The sequence below is a fragment of the Leopardus geoffroyi genome, chromosome B2 (assembly GCF_018350155.1).
Source record: "Leopardus geoffroyi isolate Oge1 chromosome B2, O.geoffroyi_Oge1_pat1.0, whole genome shotgun sequence".
Lineage (NCBI taxonomy): Eukaryota > Metazoa > Chordata > Mammalia > Carnivora > Felidae > Leopardus > Leopardus geoffroyi.
In genome coordinates this window covers 54680752-54703427 of record NC_059332.1, presented here as the reverse complement: position 1 = coordinate 54703427, position 22676 = coordinate 54680752, and the positions used below count along the sequence as shown (strand labels likewise).

The 22676-nt window shown below is 36.9% G+C and overlaps 1 protein-coding gene across 1 annotated transcript in view; it reads right to left on the bottom strand.

The window, feature by feature from the left end:
* Window positions 1-285: 285 nt before the first annotated feature.
* The window catches only part of RAB23 (RAB23, member RAS oncogene family), a 38827-nt gene continuing 16436 nt past the window's right edge, over window positions 286-22676 (bottom strand). The window contains exons 4-7 of the mRNA XM_045498643.1: window positions 11337-11493; window positions 9716-9798; window positions 7203-7295; window positions 286-4732 (exon numbers count right to left, since the gene is read on the bottom strand). Of these exons, the coding sequence (XP_045354599.1) occupies window positions 4593-4732; window positions 7203-7295; window positions 9716-9798; window positions 11337-11493 (473 nt within the window). The 3' untranslated portion in view covers window positions 286-4592. The remainder of the gene's footprint in view (window positions 4733-7202; window positions 7296-9715; window positions 9799-11336; window positions 11494-22676) is intronic.

Here is a 22676-nt window from a genome sequence, read left to right as displayed (position 1 = left end):
CATTTGATCATATTTGTGTGGGTGTCTTTCTGGACTGTATTTGTATTTCAATGATCTATGTGTCTTGTTTACAGTACCCATCCATACCCAAGGTCTTAAAAATCATAGAGACTCAGTCCCTCAACTCTGTTCTTTTCCAAAACTGTTTTAGCTATTGTAGGTTCATCACATAGCTTTTACATAAGCTTGAAATTTTTAGTGAAAAGCCTACTGGGATTTTGACTGCACTGAATCTACAGATCAATTTAGAAAGAGCTGACAACAAAACAATATTGAGTATTCCAATCGTGTATATAATATATCCATTTATTTAAATCTCCTTTAATTTCTCTCAGCAATAAGTATCACACATTTAAATCTTAGGTGTTTGTTTATAATCTGCTGATTAGTGTAACTTATAAATCTGTGTAAAGCCATATGAGGAAATTTCAAGATTGGTATGACATGGTGTTTTTTCTTATACTCTAATAGGAGAGCAAACTATCCTCATTACAGTTTTAAAAATAGAAAAATTTGAATAACATTTGAATTAGAAGAGATGAAATATGTACACATTTAATGACAGCACAAAGATAGAATATAAGAGATATAAAGGAATCACACATGCTACAATACAACAACCAAGGAGAAAGCAAATCTAGCCTTTGATTTCTCTTAAACAATTAAAAATAATAGAAATATGTTGAAGTGAATCTGTCACTTAATATATGAAAAACTGAATTCTAAGAGATATAAGCAATTGGGAAAATAAAAATCTTTTTATGACAACTTCTGCATCCAAATTGGTATTCAGCATGGATAAAATATATTTTTTAAAGATTTTATTTTTAAGTAATCTCTACACAATGTGGGGCTCAAATTTATAACCCCAAGATCAAGAGTCACTGACTCTGCTCTACTGACTGAGCCAGGCAGGTGCCTCTATTTTTTTTATTTAATATTTTCATTTATGAAGATTACTTAACTTCATTAAATGATTTCAGCATTTAATAATCAATATAACCAAGCTTAATCCTTCACCTATGATCTTCTACTTTAATTAAAAATGGCTGGTCAGAATTCCCTTTATATAAACCTTTTATAATGTACTTGAAAAAGGTTAACTTATTTCTTTTTGCTTACTAAGTACATAATCCCAATTCAAAAGCTTTTCGTCATGTTTTAATTCTTTAATTTTTTTAGACAAAACTATCAAATAAATATACACTAAAATATGATTAAATCAGTCTTTTAAGATACTTCCCTCCCCGTAATTTCAGATGAGAAATTAGACTTCTGATTGAAAAATAAAGTTATTCTTTATTATTTTAGTTTTCGTTTTAAAATAAATGCATCAAATAAGAAATCAATATGTTAGAACATTTATAATCTGAAAATGTTCTTAGCAGTAATTCCTCCATAAAATATAACTGCATATATAAAGCAGTATCAAATCCACAAATATACATATATATATATTAGATAGTAAAGTATAATGAGAAGATAGCACATCTTTTTATGTCTGGACTATATGAAAATTAATAGTTATAAAATGGGATAGAAAATGGCTTTGCTGCTAACTAGTATGCGACTGACAAACTTCTCTCACATCTTCGTTCTCCTTTTTCTCAAAAACAGGGAGGGAATAATAATACCTCCATAGAGTTGCAAAGATTATTGTTTGCAAGGTACTTTGTATAGTTCCTACATGATAGTAAGTATTAAATTAATGGCAGCTAATATCATCTTATGGCACTAATAACAACAGAAATACAGTTGATCCTTGAACAACACAGGGATTGGGGCACGGACCCCTGCACAGTGGAAAATACAAGTATAATGACGCCCCCAAAAGTTAATAGCCTACAATTGACTGAAAGCCCTACGAATAAAATAGACTATTAACAAATATTTTGTATGTTGTACATATTGTATATTGTATTCTTACAATAAGCAAGCCAGAGAAAAGAAAAGGTTATTAAGAAAACCGTAAGGAAGAAAAATACAGTGTTGTATTTTACAGTATTGTAAAAAATCATGTAAGTGGACCCACACAGCTCAAACTGGTGTTGTTCAAAGTTCAATGGTATATTGCCTTACATGAGCTATTCTGTGTGCTATTTAATTCAGCAGACTGACTGAAAGAGAAAAGGAAACTTGAGGAACTCTGCAATATGGCAATTATCCCACAGCTGTGTGTCTGTATACTAAAAACCAGCCATAATGTAAAAATGCACAAACAACATCCTGGAGTCTTACACAGTTTTTTCTTTAGCATCCATAGCTCGTTAGAAATTAATGGTTATTTAAGAGAATTAAGGGTCTCAAGAAAAAAATTAATGTCAACTTTGAAGGCTTTAGAATTAAACTGAGGAAGTATTTAACATATCATTTGTGACTGATTTTCAGACATACTTAGTTATTTAAAATGACAAATTATGGTTAGGTTTAAAATACACAAGTGCAAATAAAAATTCAAATGTGTAACAAAGATCTCTCTTCAGTTCTTATGAAAAGAAAAAAGGACAAAACTAAGTATGTAAAATTATATTACAAATATCAGGAAACTTCAACAATCATCAGAGATTATATAGAAAACTAGCAAACTCTTTCCCACACACATTTAATTAATCTGAAATAGAACACATGTGAACATATTACATACATGATTTTCTTTGGCTACTAAAGACCACAAAACAATTCGCCACAAAATATATTTTGTGCAAAAATTAAAGAGACTGTATTTTAAGAGAGAATAAAAGGAAAGATGAATCATTAACAGGTACCCATTGTTAGGCACTGAGTTTGTTTCCCCCAACACCTATCCCACTGCCAGCAATGGGTGTGGAGACAACTGGTGACATAAAAATTAACTTGTTATATTACTTTAAAATAGATAATGCCAGATTGTTTCAGTATTATGAAAAGGCAAACATTCACTCTTGACCACTTACTAAGGACTTGCCCCAGAAATTTCTATTATCTTCTTAATAGTAATCTGGACAGAGGGAGGAGGACGGTGTGGATGGAAAACTTTGAGACAGAGAGAGACAGAGAGAGAGAGAGAGAGAGAGAGAGAGAGAGAGGGAGAGAGAAAGAGAGAAAACATACAAAAGAAATACATATAACATTATGCATATAGTACAAATAATGAAAAATGACTTTGACACATTTTCCAAAAAAAGTTATTTTTACATATCTTGAAATCCTGTAAAAACCAGGTAGATAGCAAGGGTTAAAAACAAAGTCACTGATGAATGATAATCACTGTTTAACAGAGTTCATGCAGTTATCTTAGTTGGAAAGCTCCTGTCCCAAGTCACAAAATTTATGCTGTCACATGATTACGTATGAAAATCGTTTCTTAAAAGAAATTATTTTGTATTTGGTGTTAACAGAGCTCTTGAGAAAGTGCTATACAAACTGAAGTTTATAGAAATTTTTAAGTGATAATCTTAAAATACCATACAAAATGTGTAAACGAAAAGATGCTTTAGAGTTGCAGAGCATTATAAAATCCATAATGCAGATTAAGACCAAAGATCATTTCTTTTGCATTTAAAAACATTATTAGCACAATCTTAAAAGTTCAAAATTGCGTTTCAGTCAGCAGCGAAAGGTATTGGAAGTACCACCGCACTTCACAGGACCTAAGGGATAACTGCAGGTGCGCTGTGACCTGGCCAGCACAAGCTCACCGCACTTATGGATGGACGTAGGAGAGAGATTTTGCAACAGGTCTCACCTGGGAGATATTCTAGCATTAAAACATTTATACTCGACTTGTATCTACTCTGTCAGAGAGGGAAACTGCTTTTAAAAGACATTATAAACAATATAAATTCTGATAGTAAAGCACTGTAAAAATTAGGTATGATATATTTGGCACAAAGCACTTTTAAAATCTGAGCTCATTTTGCAAAATATATGTCTGGAATTTCTTATTTGAAAATAAAAACTTTTAACATACACACAATGTGTAAATGATTTTATGAATGAATTAGATTCTATGTTTCCTTAAATACTGAACATACCGTCAGTATATTTCAGTACCAGATATCTGCATGCATACCTCCACATTCTAAATTATACAGATATTGCACAAGTAACATTGCCAAAATACACACCAATGCAGTCTGGCAAGATTTAGAGCTTACCTTTCAATATTATTTTTTTGTAAGTATTCAGATTCAGTACTACTTTCCAAAAAGCTATATGACCAACTTCAGAAAAAGAACGCTTGCTATCTTTCCTTGATCCATAATATTAAAATCTGTACCAACACATTTAGGCATTTCAGTTATGTTTTCCAGCGATTCAAATTCAGCAAAACCTGTTTTTTGACACTTCTTATGGACTATTCCTTCAAAAACAGGAGAAGCTTCGTCTGATGCAAAAAAATTAAAACGAGTCCACAAGGCAGTAATTTTTCCACCAAAGATGTCACTCCATCTGAAAAGCACTGCAGAACAGTATTTAAGTCTGTCAACTTTCAGAGAGCCATTAGGTGCAAAGTCTGCTAAAAAAAAAAACTTGTAACATACCACGACAGCTGGATGTGTTTCTTACGGAATTGCACAATACAATTCAACTTTTTTCCTCCCTAAAACATTTTAGGGTATGCTACAGCTGCTAAAAGGATTTCTGTTTTTCTTGGTCCTCTGTTTGTTGGGTCTAAGATTGATGACATCTCCACCATTAAGGGTACTTGAATTTTGACCTGAGTGACTTCCACCAGATGTATTAAAGACACCTGTATAAATTGAGAGAAAGCACAGAGAATGGCACTGATGCAGCTCAGGGTTACCAAATGTAAACTGTGCATCCAGTTTCTTAGTAAGTCTGTAATATGTTCAGTATTTATAATTTTAAGCTTTTGTTTTCATTTCATTTATTATTTTTTTAAACTCTACGATCTTTTTTTTAAGTAAACATGGGGCTTGAACTCACAATCCTGAGATCAAGAGTCATCTGCTCTACCAACTAAGCCATCCAATTTATTTTTAATAGCCAATATACATCATTCAAAGTTCAAAGGATACAAAAAAAGGATTACAATGAAGTCTCCCTTTCACATCACCAGATTACCTTCCCTAATGCATGCATGTTTTATCACTTTTCCTATGTATCCTTCCAAAAATATTTTATGCATATGTAAGCAAAAATGCACATATATATTCTCCTTTCCTTCCTTGACTACCAAAATAGTGATGAACTATATACACTGCTCTGCATCTTTTCACTAACAATCCATTTCTGAAATTTGGAATCAGTAAATATGATACTTCTAATAAATTCACTTATTATCTTTTACATTGTATAATTTCCTCAAGAATACCAGATCTGTAGGTGACAACAGTATTTGTGAGATTTTATGTTAATAAAAACACTGCATATATAAAAGCAGGTAGTAATGTAAAATTTTCCTATTTGGCTAAAACAACAACAAAATGGTCTATAGATAATTAAAGTGATGAGTAGATAAAAGAACGAAATAAAAGAAAATGTTTAACTATTAGAGTTTCCATTTTGAACTGTGCTGGTCTTAAAATGTAATCTCCAATTTCTAAACTACTTAGTGGGGGGGGGGGGGGGGTTGGATAGAATACAGATATGAAGTCCTTAAGAGACTACACAGAAACTTAAGAAACAAGGGCGCCTGGGGCACCTAGATGGCTCAGTCAGCAGAGCATCTGACTTCAGGTCAGGTCATGATATTGCAGTTCATGAGTTCGAGCCCCTCATCAGGCTTGCTGCTCTCAGTGCATAGCCTGCTTCAGATCTTCTGTCCCCTGCGCTCTCTGTCCCTCTCCAACTTGTGATCTCTCTCTCAAAAATAAATAAAACATTAAAAACAAAACTAAACAGGGCGCCTGGGTGGCTCAATCGGTTAAGTGTCCGACTTCAGCTCAGGTCATGATCTCACAGTTCATGGGTTCAAGCCCCACGTCAGGCTCTGTGCTGACAGCTCAGAGCCTGGAACCTATTTCAGATTCTGTGTCTCCCTCTCTCTCTGCCCCTTCCCTGTTCACACTCTGTCTCTGTCTCAAGAATAAATAAACATTAAGAAAAAAATTTAAACAAAACAAAACAGGGGCGCTTGGGTGACTCATTCAGTTAAGCGTCCAACTCTTGATTTGGGCTCAGGTCATGGTCTCGCAATTTTTGAGATCAAGCCCCAAGTTGGGCTCTGTGCTGAGAGCCCCTCCTCTGCTTACACTCACATGCATGTGCACTCTCTCACTCTCTCTCTCAAATTAAATAAACATTAAAAAAAAAAAAAAAAGGCCTTAGAAAATTTGGTTCTCAACTTCTTGGAAGCCAAAGCAACAAGTAAGAAGACATGGTTAGTCAGTTATTGTTACAGAGAAGACAATACACTTGTTCTTCAGGAAATGCTAAACTTTGCAGGCATTTAGCATTAAAAATAAAATCAGTAAAGTGTATGGAGACGGTACAAGTACAGAACATGTGTTAAGAGCTTCTTTACTTATAGAACAGACCATTTTAAAAAGTCTTTATCTGTTCTCCTAAAATATAAAATGAATTTAGAAAATTCAATAGTTAAAAAACAATCTTTTAACTCAATATACCTTTTAATATGAGACCTGATACTAAGTTTAAAAATTGCACCTGAGGGGTGCACCTGAGTGGCTCAGTTGGTTAAGTGACTAACTTCGGCTCAGGTCATGATCTGGCAGTTTGTGAGTTCGAGCCCCGCATTGGGCTCTGTGCTGACAGCTTGGAGCCTGGAGCCTGCTTCAGATTCTGTCTCCTTCTCTCTCTGCCCCTCCCCCACTTGCAATCTGTATCTCTCTCTCTCTCTCAAAAATAAACGTTAAAAAAATTTTTTTTAATTGCTTATCTAATACTTCCTAATCACATTTTTTTAAGAAAGGAATATATTGTATTAAAAAATAGTAAATATGGGGCACCTGGGTGGCTCAGTTAGGAGTCTGACTGGGGCTGTGCTCAGGTCATGATCTCTCAGCTCATGAGTTCGAACCCAGTATCCAGCTCTGTGCTGACAGCTCAGAGACCCTAGAGCCTGCTTTGGATTCTGTCTCCCCCTCTCTCTGCCCCTCCCCCACTCACGCTCTGTCTCTCTCTCTCAAAAATAAACACTAAAAAAATTTTTTTTAATTAAAAAAATAGTAAATATGATAACGAATGAAAATAAATTTACCAGGTAAACATGGGACTAAAACTTTCTGAGTACTTACCAATTTTGTTACTACTTGAATGCATTAATTCTGGATCCTCAGCTATTTGCTGTTTGAGTTTCTGAAGATATTTTTCAGCCAAATATTTAAATACTAAAATAAAAACAAAAACAATAATCTTACCAGGTCAATATAATTTCTGCATGTAAAATCTATTATTTTATATCACTCACTATAATACTTTATACTATACTACATTTTATATTTGAAATATTTATATTCTTTTATTAATCCTTACTAAACACATTTAAAATTACATTAAAGTATACAATCTAGGGGGAGGCACAGGTGGCTCAGTTGGTTAAGCGACCGACTCTTGCTTTACTTATTTTGAGAGAGAAAGGGGGAGAGAAAACAAGTGAGGGAGGGGCATTGAGAGAGGGAGAGAGAGAGAATCCCAAACAGGCTCCAGGCTGTCAGCACAGAGCCCAATGCAGGGCCCAAACTCACCAACTGCCAAGATCATGACCCAAGTCGAAATCAAGGATCAGACGCTTAACCCACTCAGCCACCCGGGTGCCCCAAGCGTCCAACTCTTGATTTCAGCTCAGTTCATGATTTCATGGTCATGAGATGAATGAAGCCTCATGTTGGGATTCTCTCTCCTCTCTCTTTGCCCCTCCCCTGCTTGCAGGTACGCTATCTCTCTCTCAAAATAAATAAATAAACATTAAAAAAAAGTATACAATCTAGTTCAAAAATTTCAACTTTTAAAAATTATTTGAACGGGGCGCCTGGGTGGCGCAGTCGGTTAAGCGTCCGACTTCAGCCAGGTCACGATCTCGCGGTCCGTGAGTTCGAGCCCTGCGTCAGGCTCTGGGCTGATGGCTCAGAGCCTGGAGCCTTTTTTCCGATTCTGTGTCTCCCTCTCTCTCTGCCCCTCCCCCGTTCATGCTCTGTCTCTCTCTGTCCCAAAAAAAATAAACGTTGAAAAAAAAAATTATTTGAACAATACCTAAGAAAATGGTAATACTAATATATATATGGCATTTTATTGGTAAAGAAATGAAATACTTGTAGTCATTAGTTTTGGTACTTGAATAGGGATCAGCTTCAGCAGCACTACACTAACTCAGTCTTGAAAAGATGTCCCCTTTCTTTAGATGAAAAAAACAATAATCAACGATGCAACAATCGAATTGCAATCTAATAAAGTAAGTAGCAATTCTGGAATGAGAAAAATAACAGCCATCTTTCTCTAATCTCACTTTCTTAAACTGGGAAATAGTATTAAACAAATTAAGGTCAGAGGTGCCTGGCTGGCTCTGTCGGTAGAGCACAAGACTCTTGATCTTAGAGTCATGAGTTCGAGCCCCGCACTGGGCGTAGAGGTTACTTAAAAAACAAAACATCACATCAAATTAAGGCCATTACAACTACCTAATGGAATATGCACTATTGTGGAGTTCTCAATTCAATAACTTTAAGAGGTATGCATGAAAAACGCATACATGTATACATACATATACGCAGTTACATATTTATTTTTTTAATTTTTTTAGAGTTTATTTATTTTGAGAGAGACAGAAACAGCATGAGCAGGGGAGGGGCAGGGAGAGAGGGAGGGAGGGAGGGAGAGAGAGAGGGAGGGAGGGGGAGGGAGGGAGAGCGAGAGGGAGAGGGAGAGGGAGAGGGAGAGAGAGAGAGAGAATCCTAAGCAACCTCCACACTGTTGGTGCAGAGCTCAGCACGGGGCTGAAACTCATGAAACTGAGGATCATGACCTGAGCTGAAACGGAAAGCCTGATGTTTAACCGACTGAGCCACCCAGGCTCAGTTATATTTTTAACTGAACCACCCAGTTCTATTTTTAAAGGTAAAAAACAAAACAAAACCCAATGGAGTTTTGCTATAGAGAGCAACAACTATTCAAAGACATCAGTAAAGGGGCACCTGGGTGGCTCAGTCAGTTAAGCATTCAATTCTTGGTTTCAATCTCATGGTTTCATGAGCTCAAGTCCCACATCAAGCTCTACACTAACAGTGCAGTGTCTGCTTGGGATTCTCTGTCTCTGTCGCTCTCTGCCCCTCCCCCACTTGCACTGTCTCTGTCCCTCTCAAAATAAACAAACTTTAAAGAATTAAAAAAAAAAACCAAGACATTAGTAAATAAGGATTCTAAGAAGCATCATCATGCCTTTAAATTTTACTTAATGATAGGGGCGCCTGGGTGGCTCAGTCGGTTAAGCATCCAACTTCGACTCAGGTCATGATCTCACAGTCCATGAGTTCTAAGCCTCGCATCCGGCTCTGTGCTGACAGCTCGGAGCCTGGAGCCTGGAGCCTGCTTCGGATTCTGTGTCTCCCTTTCTGTAACCCTCCCCCGTTCATGCTCTGCCTCTCTCTGTCTCAAAAATAACATTAAAAAAAATTTTTTTTTAATTTTACTTAATGATAGGTGATAAGAAAATTCTGTTCGCATTAAAAATGACTTCCAAACAATACAACCGAAAAACCATAAGCAGAATAAAACAAACTTCCTGTTATTAAATTTTTTTAAAAAGGCAGTTTACCTTCAGTCACATTTAGATCTTCTTTCACTGATGTTCTGTAGAATCTTAGCTTTAACTTTTTTGCCAGTGCCTCAGCTTCCTCACTATATATAAATTAAAAGAAAAAAAGTGCTTACAAAGGTACTTTCTGATAGCTTGTTTTAAAAAATCATATTTATTTACTGAATACAGCTTGAGGTTGGGGGGGCGGGGGGGGGGGGGCGGTGTGAGACCTTCCAGACCAGTTCAAAGCTATGTTCTCAGTACCTGAGCAGAATTTTTAGTTTTCAGTACTCTTGTAGAATAAATACCATTATGCTGTCACTTCTATAGTCTCAAACTCTAGGCTTAAAATAGCTAAATATAACTTTTTTTTATATAATACTTAATTTTCTCCCTTGTCTTTAAAAACATTTGAATTTAACTCCACCCTGATAATCTTACACTGCACTCCCTTCTTCACTCTTGCTCACTATGAAACCACTTTGCTGACAAAGCCAAAGTTACTGTATTAACAACTGTGTCTATAAGAGGGGACTCCTAACTGTAGTTTTATTATGACTCCTGATCTTAGTTTTATTAAGACTGTAGTAGCTCTACTCTAAAATGGTTCTCAAGGATTCCACCCCATGCCTCACCCTCCTCCTGGTCTTCACATCCTTGTATAGTTTCCTCCCCCACTGGAATCGAGGTTGGTCTGTGTCTGTGTGATCAATAACACACAGAAGTGACAGCAGGTGACTTCTGAGACTAGGTCATAAGAGACATGATGGCTTCTGCTTTGCTCTGTCTTGAATCATGGGATTGGGGGAAGCCAATTGCTATGTTGTGACAACACTCAAGCAGCCCTGGGGAGGTCCACATGGCAAAGAGCTAAGGCCTCCTGATAATGGTCAAGTGATGAGCCAACATGGAAGTAGGTCCTCCAAGCCCCAGTCAAGCCTTTAGATGACTACAGTCCTCAGCAACATCTTGACTGTAACCTCATGAAAAACCTGAACCAAAACCACCTAGTTAAGCCACTCCCAAATTCCTGACCCAAAGAAACTGTGAAATAACAAATTTTTGTTGTTTTAAGCCATAAGTTTTGGATTAATTTGTTACACAGCAACAGATAACTAATATAAGAACATACAAAAAAATAAGGTAAAAACCAAGCAAAGATTTTCAAAGCTAGCAAAAAGTTAACAATGTGATGTACAAATACTCATAGAATTATCTAGATGCTTTGTTCACAAATTTGAGCCTACTTCTGAATATACAAAACAACGTGAATCTGAACTACTTACCCATTTAAATTCATCCACACAGGATAGCTCCATGCTTTAGATATTAAAATATACAGGGATGTTTTTCTTAACATTCTTATTATATCTAGATTTGACTTAACATCAAGCGCTGGAATTGTGGTATAAGAATAAGACTAGAATTCTAAAAGGGCCTTCAAAATTTATTCCTTTAATTTGTTCTCCTTATGACTTAGCACAAACCCAAACTGATCACGCAGAATAGCCCACAGAAAATTTTAAGTATTAGGTGGTCTCTATAAAACCTCTCCTAAATTTTTTAAATGTATGCATAAATTAGAACAGGTTTTAACTGTACAGAATTACCACCTCCCCTTGAAAAGTGGACACCTTACTTCTTTATACAAGAGTCATCCAAAAGATCAATCTTGTTTTGCACAAGCACAGTTGGTATATCTCCAACTTCAGCTACGACTTTCTCTCTCCAACTGGAAATTGCTTCAAAAGATTCCCTGTCTGTGGTAGAAAATACAAGCACACAAGCCTGGGCTCCTGTAAGGTCACAAAATAAAAATATTATTTACATTAATGAAACAATCCTATATTTAAACAATTTTTTTAATTGAAGTATAATGAAGATACAATGTTATATTAGCTTTAGGTGTATCAAGACAATTTTATGTAAATAAATATTGAGCTCATCTTTGTAGCGTTCTGCTTATTTTTAACATTTAAACTCTATTTTCCAATTCAAAGAACCAGTGGTTCTCAAAATTATGTACAAGTCTCAAAACTATTCTTGTTAACTGGAATTTAAATAAAAACTTGGAAGAAAAAAAATTCTCTAGAGAGAATGGTAAACTAAGTATGAATGATAGGCTGTTGCCAAGTTCTTCCTGTTAATATCTATTATTTGCTTAATTTCTTTTAGCACATATTTAAGAAAAATCTATGAGGAAAAAGTCATAATTTTCTCATTGTATTAACTTTTTAAAAGATATGTATTATTTTATTTCAGTAGAATACCAGTGATGTTAAGGAACACGATTTAAAGACCAGCGCCAAGGGGCACCTGGGTGTGGTTCAGTCAGTTAAGCATCCGACTCCGGCTCAGGTCATGATCTCACGGTTCATGGGTTCAAGCCCTGCAAAGGTTCTGTGTTGACAGCTCAGAGCCTGGAGCCTGCTTCAGATTCTGTGTCTCTCCCTTGCTCTGTCCCTCCCCTGCTCATGCTGTGTCTCTCAAAAATAAGTAAACGTTAAAAAATTTTTTTGAAACAATAAAAAATAAAAACCAGTGCCAAAGTTAAATATATATATATATACACATATATTTTATATATACGTGTTACATATATATATATACACACGTTATATATATATTATATATAACACGTATATATAAATTATATATATATATATATTTAACTTTGGCACTGGTGTATATATATATATATATATATATAACATGTATATATAAATTATATGTGTATATATATATAACATGTATATATAAAATAGAGAAAAAGGTTTAATTTCATTTTTTATCCTGTTTAATTGTATAATTCCCATTCTCACTGACAATATTTTAACTTCCAATTATCACATTAGGTTGATAATATCTAAGATTGAAAACAAGGAGCAACTTTCTAAAAGAAGCCCTTTTATTTTATTTTATTTTTAAGTAGGCTCTATACCCAATTAGGGGCTTGAACTCACAACCCTGAGATCAAGAGTCATATTCTCTACTGACTGAGCCAGCCAGGCACCCCTGAAAGAAGCTCTTTCATAAATGATTAGATGTTGAATTAATCAGGCAGCATGGTGACAAAAGCAGACACATAAGTAACAAAAGAAAATCATCTTTGGGTTAAAAGGATTTCCTGGAATCAAGGCACGTTTTCTTACTGTTACTCTTTCCTTCCAGATTCCTCAGGTATAAGAAATCTCCTAAGATTCAAAGCATACACACCTGGGCTACCAAGACACTCTGAAGGGAAAAAAGGGTTTACAAATCACCAAAGCAAAGCAAAAGAGGATGAAAGAGAAAACCACAGTTCACTACTACTGTAAAAGCAGAGGCTTCACGTGGGAAAATCTTCCCTACTCTAAAACAGGTTTTAAATCAAAGAATAAATTAATTACAAAAACTGTACAAATTACTACAAAATTGGGGCAGGGGGCAGGGTACAACACAGACAGAGGTACCCTGATACCTTCCAGGAATTTAAGGAGAAATAAAACTGATAAGATTACACTAGATACTGGTAAATAAATTTATATTTCCTCGAACTTTAATATTTACTTAAACTATAAATAAAACATTTAATTATACTTCGACTATGAAACTATTCTTTTTTTTAAGACTTATTTTATTTTTTAACTTATCTCTACACCCAACGTGACGCTCAAACTCACAACCCTGAGATCAAGAGTCTCCTGCTTTGGCCTCCTTCAGATTGTGTGTCTCCCCCTCGTTCTTCCTCTCCCCCACTCACACTCTGTCTCTCTCTCAAAAATAAACTTAAAAAAAAAAAAAAACTCTCATGCTCTGGGTGCCTGGGTGACTCGGTCAGCTGAGCATCCAACTATTGATTTCAACTAAGGTCATGATTCTGGGATGGTGGGATTAAGCCCTGCATTGGGCTCCATGCTGAGTGTGGAGCCTGATTGAGATTCTCTCTCTCCCCCTCTGTCCCTGCCCCGCTCGTGCCTCTCTCAAAAAATACTAATTACACTAAAAGAAAAAACTAAGAGTCTCATGCTCTACTGACTGAGCCAGACAGACACCCCAAGAACTGCTGTTTATTATAAAACTCTATTTAGCTTTAAACCTAGAATTTTATATCCAGTCAATTGTTATTTGAATGAGGGCACAAAAGGGCATTTCCAGGGATACAGAGTCTCACTTTAAAAACAAAACAAAGGGGCAACGAGTGGCTCAGTAAGTTAAGCATCTGACTCTTGGTTTCGGCTCAGGTCATGATCTCATGGTTTTTGATTTTGAGCCCCATGTTGGGCACTTGCACTGATAGCTCAGAGCCTGCTTGCAATTCTCTCTCCCCCCCCTCTCTCAAAATAAATAAATAAAACTTAAAAATGTTTAAATAAAAGGATGGTCCAGTTTCAAAAAAAAAAACAAAAACAAAAACTCTTAGAAATATATTTTAATAATGTAAAAAAAAAAAAAAAAACACAACAAAGTAAGCAGATGGTGCCAGAGATATGGGTAGTAAGAATAATTAAGAAAAGAAAAACGTTGTTTAAAAAAATCAATGATTGGGGAAACGGAGTGGCTTGGTTTGTTGAGTGTCAGACTCTTGATTTTGGCTCAGATCATTGATCCCAAGGGTTATAGGATAGAGCCCTGCATCAGGCTCTGCGCTGAGTGAGGAATCTGCTTAAGATTCTCTCTTTCCCAGGGGACCTGGGTGGCTCAGTTGGTTAGGCATACGACTCTGGCTCAGGTCATGATCTCTTGGTTCAAGAGTTAAAGCGCCAGGTTCATGAGTTAAAGCTCTGTGCTGAGCTTTCAGCACAGAGCCTGGAGCCTGCTTTGGATTCTGTTTCTCCCTCCCTCTCTGCCCCTCCCCTGCTCATGCTCTGTCTCCCTCTCAAAAATAAACATTAAAAAAAAATTCTCTCTCCCCTCTGCCCTGCTCGCAAGCTCTCTAAAAATTAAAAAAAAAAAAAAAATCAGTGATCAACAGATAAAAGAAAAGTATGTCCATAACAACCCAAAATTATTTAGTGGGCAACTTGGTGAAGAGACAACAGAGGAACAAGAAAAGTGCTAAAGTGCCAGTCTAAAGAGGAGGAACATGTAATATGAGTATGTTAAAACAATCAAGGGAGTTTCACTGCAGCTGTGGACAGGTCCCGCCTGTTGTATCTACCTTGAAGCACGCGCTGCAGGTGGTACTCGGCTTTTCTGCCTCATGGCTTTTTCCTACACTTCAGAAAGACCCTTGGGTTATCCTATTTTAAAGGAACGGATACCTCTGGGGAGAAACTTGAATGCATGGGAGGTAGGATAAAACCTCAGCCTCACTATGGTGGGACCATCTGGAGGCATGTCTACATGGTTCCTCACAGGGATTGGTCCCCAATTGCCTACAGTAATAATTAGCTCATTAATGCACCTGCATAGGTTTTTTTCCCTTCCTTCCCCAGTCTCTCACTTCTTCCTGGGATCACCTACCAGAAAAACCAGCCCCAGCTAGTAGTGCCAAGAACTATTTGGCGCATGATTGTGGGGGTGGCATTCAAATTAAGACAGAATCTTAAGTTAAAGGCAATCACCATAAGAATAAAAAGGATTGGGGCTCTGCGCTGACAGCAGGGGGCCTGCATGGGATCCTCTGTCTCCCTCTCTCTCTACCCCTTCCCCACTCTCTCTCTCACACACAATAAATAAATAAACTTTAAAATTTTTTTAAATGAAGAATAAAAAGGGAAAGTATAACTATTAAACCACAGGACAAAAGAAGATGTATCCAAAGTGACGGAGGAAAGAAAATACACACACACAAAACCCAAACAAAACAAAAAATACAAAGCCTGAACCAAGATGACAGAAATAAGTCATGACAAGAGCAGTTACAATCTCAGATGGCTCCTCTGAAGCAGGATGGTTCAACTGACAGGAAGCCTTAGACTGGACGCTGCCACCACCTTAGCTTACTTAACCTAAATCAATTACCAAAAGGAAAAACCAAAAACACAAGACAGACAACCTGGATTACTTCTGGAGATTCAATAATTCTGACAAATGATAGACAACTACTTATTTTAATTTCCCTTAACTGAACATTATCATCCATACATACAGATAAATACTCTGTGAAATTGTGATGCATTATGGTTCTTTTCTGCTTAGGAAACCAGCACACCTCCTCACCATAAAAGCCCTTTACAGTATATACTTTAAAAAGTTAAAGACCCTTTATAGAAAATTTTTACGTAAGTGCCAATAAAACAGATGATAAATATCAGATTCCAAGTATGTGTGGAAAGACCATTCTTTGCAGAATTTACAAAGGAAATGATCATAAATCCATTATACAACTTTGGAACTCCCTCAAACACTTCAAGAAAATTTTTTTTAAGAATTGAGACAAAGGGGAAACGATTTTTTCAGAGAAAATGCTATCCACTCCAACCCTTCTCTCTCATAAGTAGCATGATACGTGTTCCCAGCAACTGGAGGACACTCTGGATTGATGGTGCTGCGATTCAAGGCTGGAAATGAGAGCAAAAGGGCAAGACCAACAGACAGAAAGAAGAGAGCCACACTTGGGAGTAACTGCGCTCCTGCCAATGGCAAGACAAAGAATGCACACAAATTTCATATGGATAGAGATGAACCACATCTAAGAGACAAGCTAGCATAGGGGTCATCTTTAACTCATGTCCAACAGTACCGCTTATCAGGTGATGGGAACTTTGCATAAAGGAAGGTGGAGGTGGGGGGCGCCTAGGTGGCTCAGTCAGTTAAGTGACTGACTTCAGCTCAGGTCATGATCTCACAGTTCCTGAGTTTGAGCCCTACATCGGGCTCTGTGCTGACAGCCCAGAGCCTGGAACTTGCCTCAGATTCTGTGTCTTCCTCTCTCTCTCTGCCCCTTCCCTGCTCATACTCTGTCTCTCAACAATAAATAAGGAAGGTGGAGGTGGAATGTAAGTCCCACAAAGGGGAGCAAGGGAGCAAAGCAACTGCAAGAATCAAGTACAAGTGCTCAGAAGAAATATCCCTGAAACTGGGAACCTTGGAAGAATCCAGAACAGTCACCTAGAGAAAGAATCATCTTTGAACATCTGCCACCCACTCAGTCGGTTGAGCTTCGGACTCCTGATTTTGGTGCAGGACATGATCTCATAGTTGTGAGATGGAGCTTCGCACTGGGCGTGACGCCTGCTTCAGATTCTCTCTCCCTCTACCCCTCCCCCTACCACATGTGCGTGTACTCCCACACACACACACACACACACACACACACACAAGAAGAAGAAAATAATGTTAAAAAAAAAGTTAATAATGTTTTAATTTCTCTGTTGCAGTCATCTGGACATATCTTACACCCCTGATATTTAAAGGCAGCTACTGTTTTCTATCCATATATTTTTAAAAGATCTGTATTTTCCCACTATTCAATCTTACTTCAATACCACCTACCCTAAGAATCACATGGTTAGAAGTTACTCTGTCATCACAGTTAAGAGTAAGCCACCCACAAAAGATTCACTTGTGATAATTAACAAACTACTCCACTTATCCACACATCAGAAACATAGAGATATGAATAAAGTTGTGGTATCGATTATAAGAACACCATTAGCAAATATTTCTCTTATTTTTCTTAATTGTTTATTTATTTTTGAGAGAGAGAGAGAGCGCGCGCGCACGAGCAGGGGAGGGGCAAAGAGACAGGGAGACACAGAATCCCAAGCAGGTTCCAGGCTCCAAGCTGTCATAACAGAGCCCAACAGGAACCACTAGATAATGACCTAAGCCAAAGTCTGACACTCCAGCCACTGAGTAACCCAGGTGCCCTAAAGCACACAGATTACATAATGAACCAATCTATTACAGATTCCATGCTCATACAATTTCGAAACAAATCTAAAGGATTTGCATGGTCTAATTCAGTTGTTCCTTAATTTTTGCATTAATAATTGAAATTCATAAATAGCTTCTTGTCTAGAGCTATTTCATTTTCAACAATTTATATTCACGTAGGTTTGTGAAAAAAGGTACTTTAAAAAAGTTTCCTTCTATTTATGGACATAATCTCAGATAATAGGTCTCAAATCTGTAACCTCATTTTCTATATATTGTTAGTCAGGAACATTTCTTAGAACCAAATCATAGTAAAAACTATGATGAAAATCTGTATTATACTGTATATAACTTCCTATACAAGGAATGATTTCTACTGCCTAGGGTGGACTTCTTAAGACTTTAAGAGGAATCATTTGGGATCCCAAATGGTCCTAATATGATCTGTGCTCTGTTCTTTATAAGGTTATTTTTCAACATGTCTCACTATACAATCAACACAGCATTCTAAGAACATACTTAATCCTTTAAGCAAAGGTTTTTGATATCATAGGTCTTTCAAATGAATTATAATAACATTTTCCCTCTTTAAATATAAACTTTTAAAATTTTTATATATTTTGGATGATACATTTCTAGGACATATATCAGTAAGTCCTAATTTTATGAGGCATGGTGTTACTATCACTAAATCACTATCTTATTTAATGCATTCTTCCCAGCCTTTATCTTCTCTTCCTAGTCTTTGCTTCTATTTAATTACGTTATTTGAATCTATGTTAGTGGCAAAAATTGGCATCCAATTCCCCTCCCTCCCCAAGAACACCTCTCCCTCACTGTATAGTAGACACATGGTTTAGGCAGGCTGAACCTACACTCTGCTCTGAGGGAGTAGGCCCTAAGTGCACCAAGCCAATTAGGGTAATCACATTCCTCTGACTACTTACTGTGATCTGGTCAAGGGTGATCTAATCTGAGATAAAAGCTCAGGACTTATAATCCATTGTTGTGGGAAGTGATCCTTTCTCCCAAGGATGTGAACAAAGAATGTGGCTTCCATTGTTGGTGGTAGCAATCTTGCAACCAAGAGGAAAATCAGCATGAGAAGGAACCCCACAAAGGGAGAGAGGCGAGCCGGGAGAATCAGAGAGGTTACAGTAAGAACAAACCATAACTAAAAGCTATGATACTTCCACTTTTCTTTGTAGTTTAAGTCAGTTTGAAATTGCTTTTCTGTTGTCAGCAACCAAAAGCATTCTGATGAAACCCCAAAGAAAAGCATAGAAAATATTCAGTATGCCATTTCTCAAATTCACATACAATTGCCACTGGGATGGGATGTTTATTCTTACAACTTAGAAAAAGAAGCTGAAACTTAAGACCTGTCTCAGTATCCCACTCTCTTTGCCATTTAACATGGTTGACTAAAAATTTACATTTTAAGAAAAGCTTTTAACAGACGTCTATTTATATGCTTAAGATCGCTTTAAGTTAAAATGTAAAATGTAGGAAAATCAAAGCTGTTTAAAGCCTTTTAGGCGAAATGAAACCAAGTGGAAAAAAATTTAAACATCACCCACAGTAAATTAAGATGTAAATACTAATAATTATGGGTTCTCTTTTTAGTTTCTGGCAAAGAGTGTTTTTTTGTAGAGGTAATAAAGAGAAACTGATTTGTGGACACCTAAAAAGCACTAAACACGAATTACATGACAAGCCAGACGAGTACAATTTTGAAATTTAAAAGATAATAATGTTGAACACAGTCTGAAGGGAAAAACTGAAGAAAGCATTAATTCCTCAACTACAGTGGATATAAAAATATTTTTAGCTACCTGGTCTTTTTTTTTTTTAAAACCAGGGACCCAAGTGATCTACTTAACTCTACAGTTCCCACATTTTCTCCTTTTTATTTATATGCAAATCAAATCATTTTTGACATTTGATCATTTTTGCCTCTTTTCAAGTTAAACTTTATTTTGGGTCAGTTATAAACTAACACAGTTTTGCTTTATAAATTAGAGATACATATGGTAAATACATTCTCCACAATTATCCATAACAGTTAAAAAGTAATACTGCCATATAAAATTGTCAAAAGCTTAAAATGAGAGAACCCAACCTATCTTTTTTCCTCACAAAAGAACATATGTTTCATGCCGAGAATTTAGAGAAAAAAGCTAAATGAAAACAATGAAAATCTCATATACTCCTACTAGTTTACACCTAGGCTGTTTGTTTTGTTTTTTCCTGTGTGAATGGGGTGAGGGGATGTGGTGGTAATAACCTAAGAAAATACAAATAATCTTACTCAAGAATTAACTTTACTGGGGCCCCTGGGTGGCTCAGTCGGTTGAGCTTTCAACTCTCAATTTCGGCTCAGGTCATGATCCCACGTGATCCAGCCCCATGTCAGGCTCTGCACTAAGTGTGAATCCTGCTTAAGATTCTCTCTCCTTCTCCCAGTGCCCCTCTCCACTGCACACACACTTTCTCTCTCTCATAAATAAAAAAATAAAATAAAATAAAATAAAATAAAATAAAATAAAATAAAATAAAATAAAATAAAATAAGACAACTTAAAAATGTCAAAAAAAAAAAAAAAAAGAATTGGGGCATCTAGGTGGCTCAGTTGCTTAAGCACCTGACTCTTGGTTTTGGCTCAGGATGTGATCTCACAGTTCATGGGATCGAGTCCCATGTTGGGCTCTGTGCTGAGAGCGTGAAGCCTGCTTGGGATTTTCTCTCTCTCCCATGCTCTCTGCTCCACCTCAAAAATAAACATTAAAAAAAAAAAAAAAAGAATTAACTTTATTTTTAGGACCTTTAGCATCAGTGCTTATGAAATTAATAATTTGATAAAAATCCCATCTAATCTAAGAGCTTTGGGTACTAAGGACACAATTCCTGCCTCATACCGTGTTATAGGTGCTCAAGATCCAAACTGGCATACATCGGAGAGCAACAGTCCAAACTACTGCAGGTGGGAAGCTTTTAAGGACACAGTAAATAGAGTGAGAAGTAGTGGTGACATTATTACAATAATACCTGGTGTACCTCTCTTAATTTCTCAAGGAACCAAAATGTCTTCTGAGACTAGGCAGTAGAAGTCAAGTTTCCCTGGTCCCAAGTTGGAACAGCAACTTCTTTGGTGGTTTAGATGTTTAGCACAATTGTGTTTTCATTATACCTCAGCTGCCATTATTATTATGAATCCCACATTTTCAAAAGTGGGAAAAAACAAGATATACATTCAAAAGCGCCAACAGACTATAAGACTACATGGTATTATATCAAACCTCCAGTTATTTTGTTCTCATTGCAATTACCACTGGCAATCAGTTGGAGAAACACTGTAAAAGCTTGTCATAAATTTCAAAAGGACAAAATTTTATAGGAAACTTTAAGTTCCATTGAGAAATTTCAGTTTTTGGGGCGCCTGGGTGGCTTGGTCGGTAAGCGTCCGACTTTGGCTCAGGTCATGATCTCATGGTCCGTGAGTTCGAGCCCCGCGTCGGGCTCTGTGCTGACCACTCAGAGCCTGGAGCCTGTTTCAGATTCTGTGTCTCTCTCTCTCTCTGCTCCATCCCCACTCATGCTCTGTCTCTCTCTGTCTCAAAAATAAATAAACGTTAAAAAAAAAAAAATTAAAAACAAAGAAAGAAATTTCAGTTTTTCCCCTACAACCCAGCAATTGCACTAGTAGGTATTTATTCAAAGGATACAGGTGTGCTGTTTCAAAGGGGCACATGCACTTCAGTATTTACAGCAGCACTATCAACAATGGGCCAAGTATGAAAAGAGCCCAAATGTCCATCAATAGATGAATGGATAAAGAAGCTGTGGAATACTCCATTGTATATAACGGAGTATTACTCAGCAATCAGAAAGAATGAAATCTTGCCATCTGCGACAACTAGATTGTATTATGCTAAAAGCGGTATTAGAGAAAGACAAATATCATGACTTCATTCATATGTGGAATTCAAGATACAAAACAGACGAACATAAGAAAAGGGAAGCAAAAGTAAAATAAAAACAGGGAGAGGGACAAAACGTAAGAGACTCTGAAATATACAGAACACTAGGGGCGCCTGGGTGGCGCAGTCGGTTAAGCGTCCGACTTCAGCCAGGTCACGATCTCGCGGTCCGTGAGTTCGAGCCCCGCGTTGGGCTCTGGGCTGATGGCTCAGAGCCTGGAGCCTGTTTCCGATTCTGTGTCTCCCTCTCTCTGCCCCTCCCCCGTTCATGCTCTGTCTCTCTCTGTCCCAAAAATAAATAAACGTTGAAAAAAAAAAAAAAAAAAAAAAAAAGAAATATAGAGAACACTATGAGGGTTGCTGGAGTGGTTATGGGTGGGGGGATGGGCTAAATGGGCAAGGGGCCTTAAGGAGGACATTTGTTGGGATGAGCACTGGGTGTTGTACACAGGGGATGAATCACTGGATCCTATTCCTGAAATCATTATTACACTGTATGCTAACTAACTTGGGTGTAAATTTATAAATGAACGAATGAATGAATGAAATTTCAGCTTTTCTTGAGGAATTTAACCCCACATTTTATTCTTAAATCCTATAGTTGTAGTTCTTTCCTTTCACATGTATCTTACACCTTTCTGAACTCAGAGCACTGAGACAGCTTTATCCACGCAATTTCATGAGTCATAACAAAATGTCATCTTATTTGCAGGGATTTTGCTTTCTTTCATGCTAGTTCCCACTCTGACCATATAGTCATCTCCATATGGTCAGAAATAGGCATTTATGGGGCACCTGGGTGGCTTAGTCAGTTAAGTGTCTGACTTCGGCTCAGGTCATGATCTGGCAGTTCATGGGTTCCAGCCCTGCCTTGGGCTTGCTGCTCTCAGGTTACAGCCTAGAGCCTGCTTCAGATCCTCTGTCTCCCTCTCTCTGCCCCTCCTGTGCTCACAAGAAGCTCTGTCTGTCTCTCTCTCACAAATAAACATTAAAAAAAAAAAAAAAAAAGGCATTTAACAGTTTCTAACTGATTAGAACTGGGAATGCCTATGTGAGTCATATAATTCCAAGGCAGAGACAAATGATCTGTAGTACAAAGTATTGTTTACCACTCAACAAGATCATTAGGAGAATAGTGACCTAAGAGATTTTTAAAAATGCTTTGAAATTAATTTAAGTATTCTTAAAAAGAAACC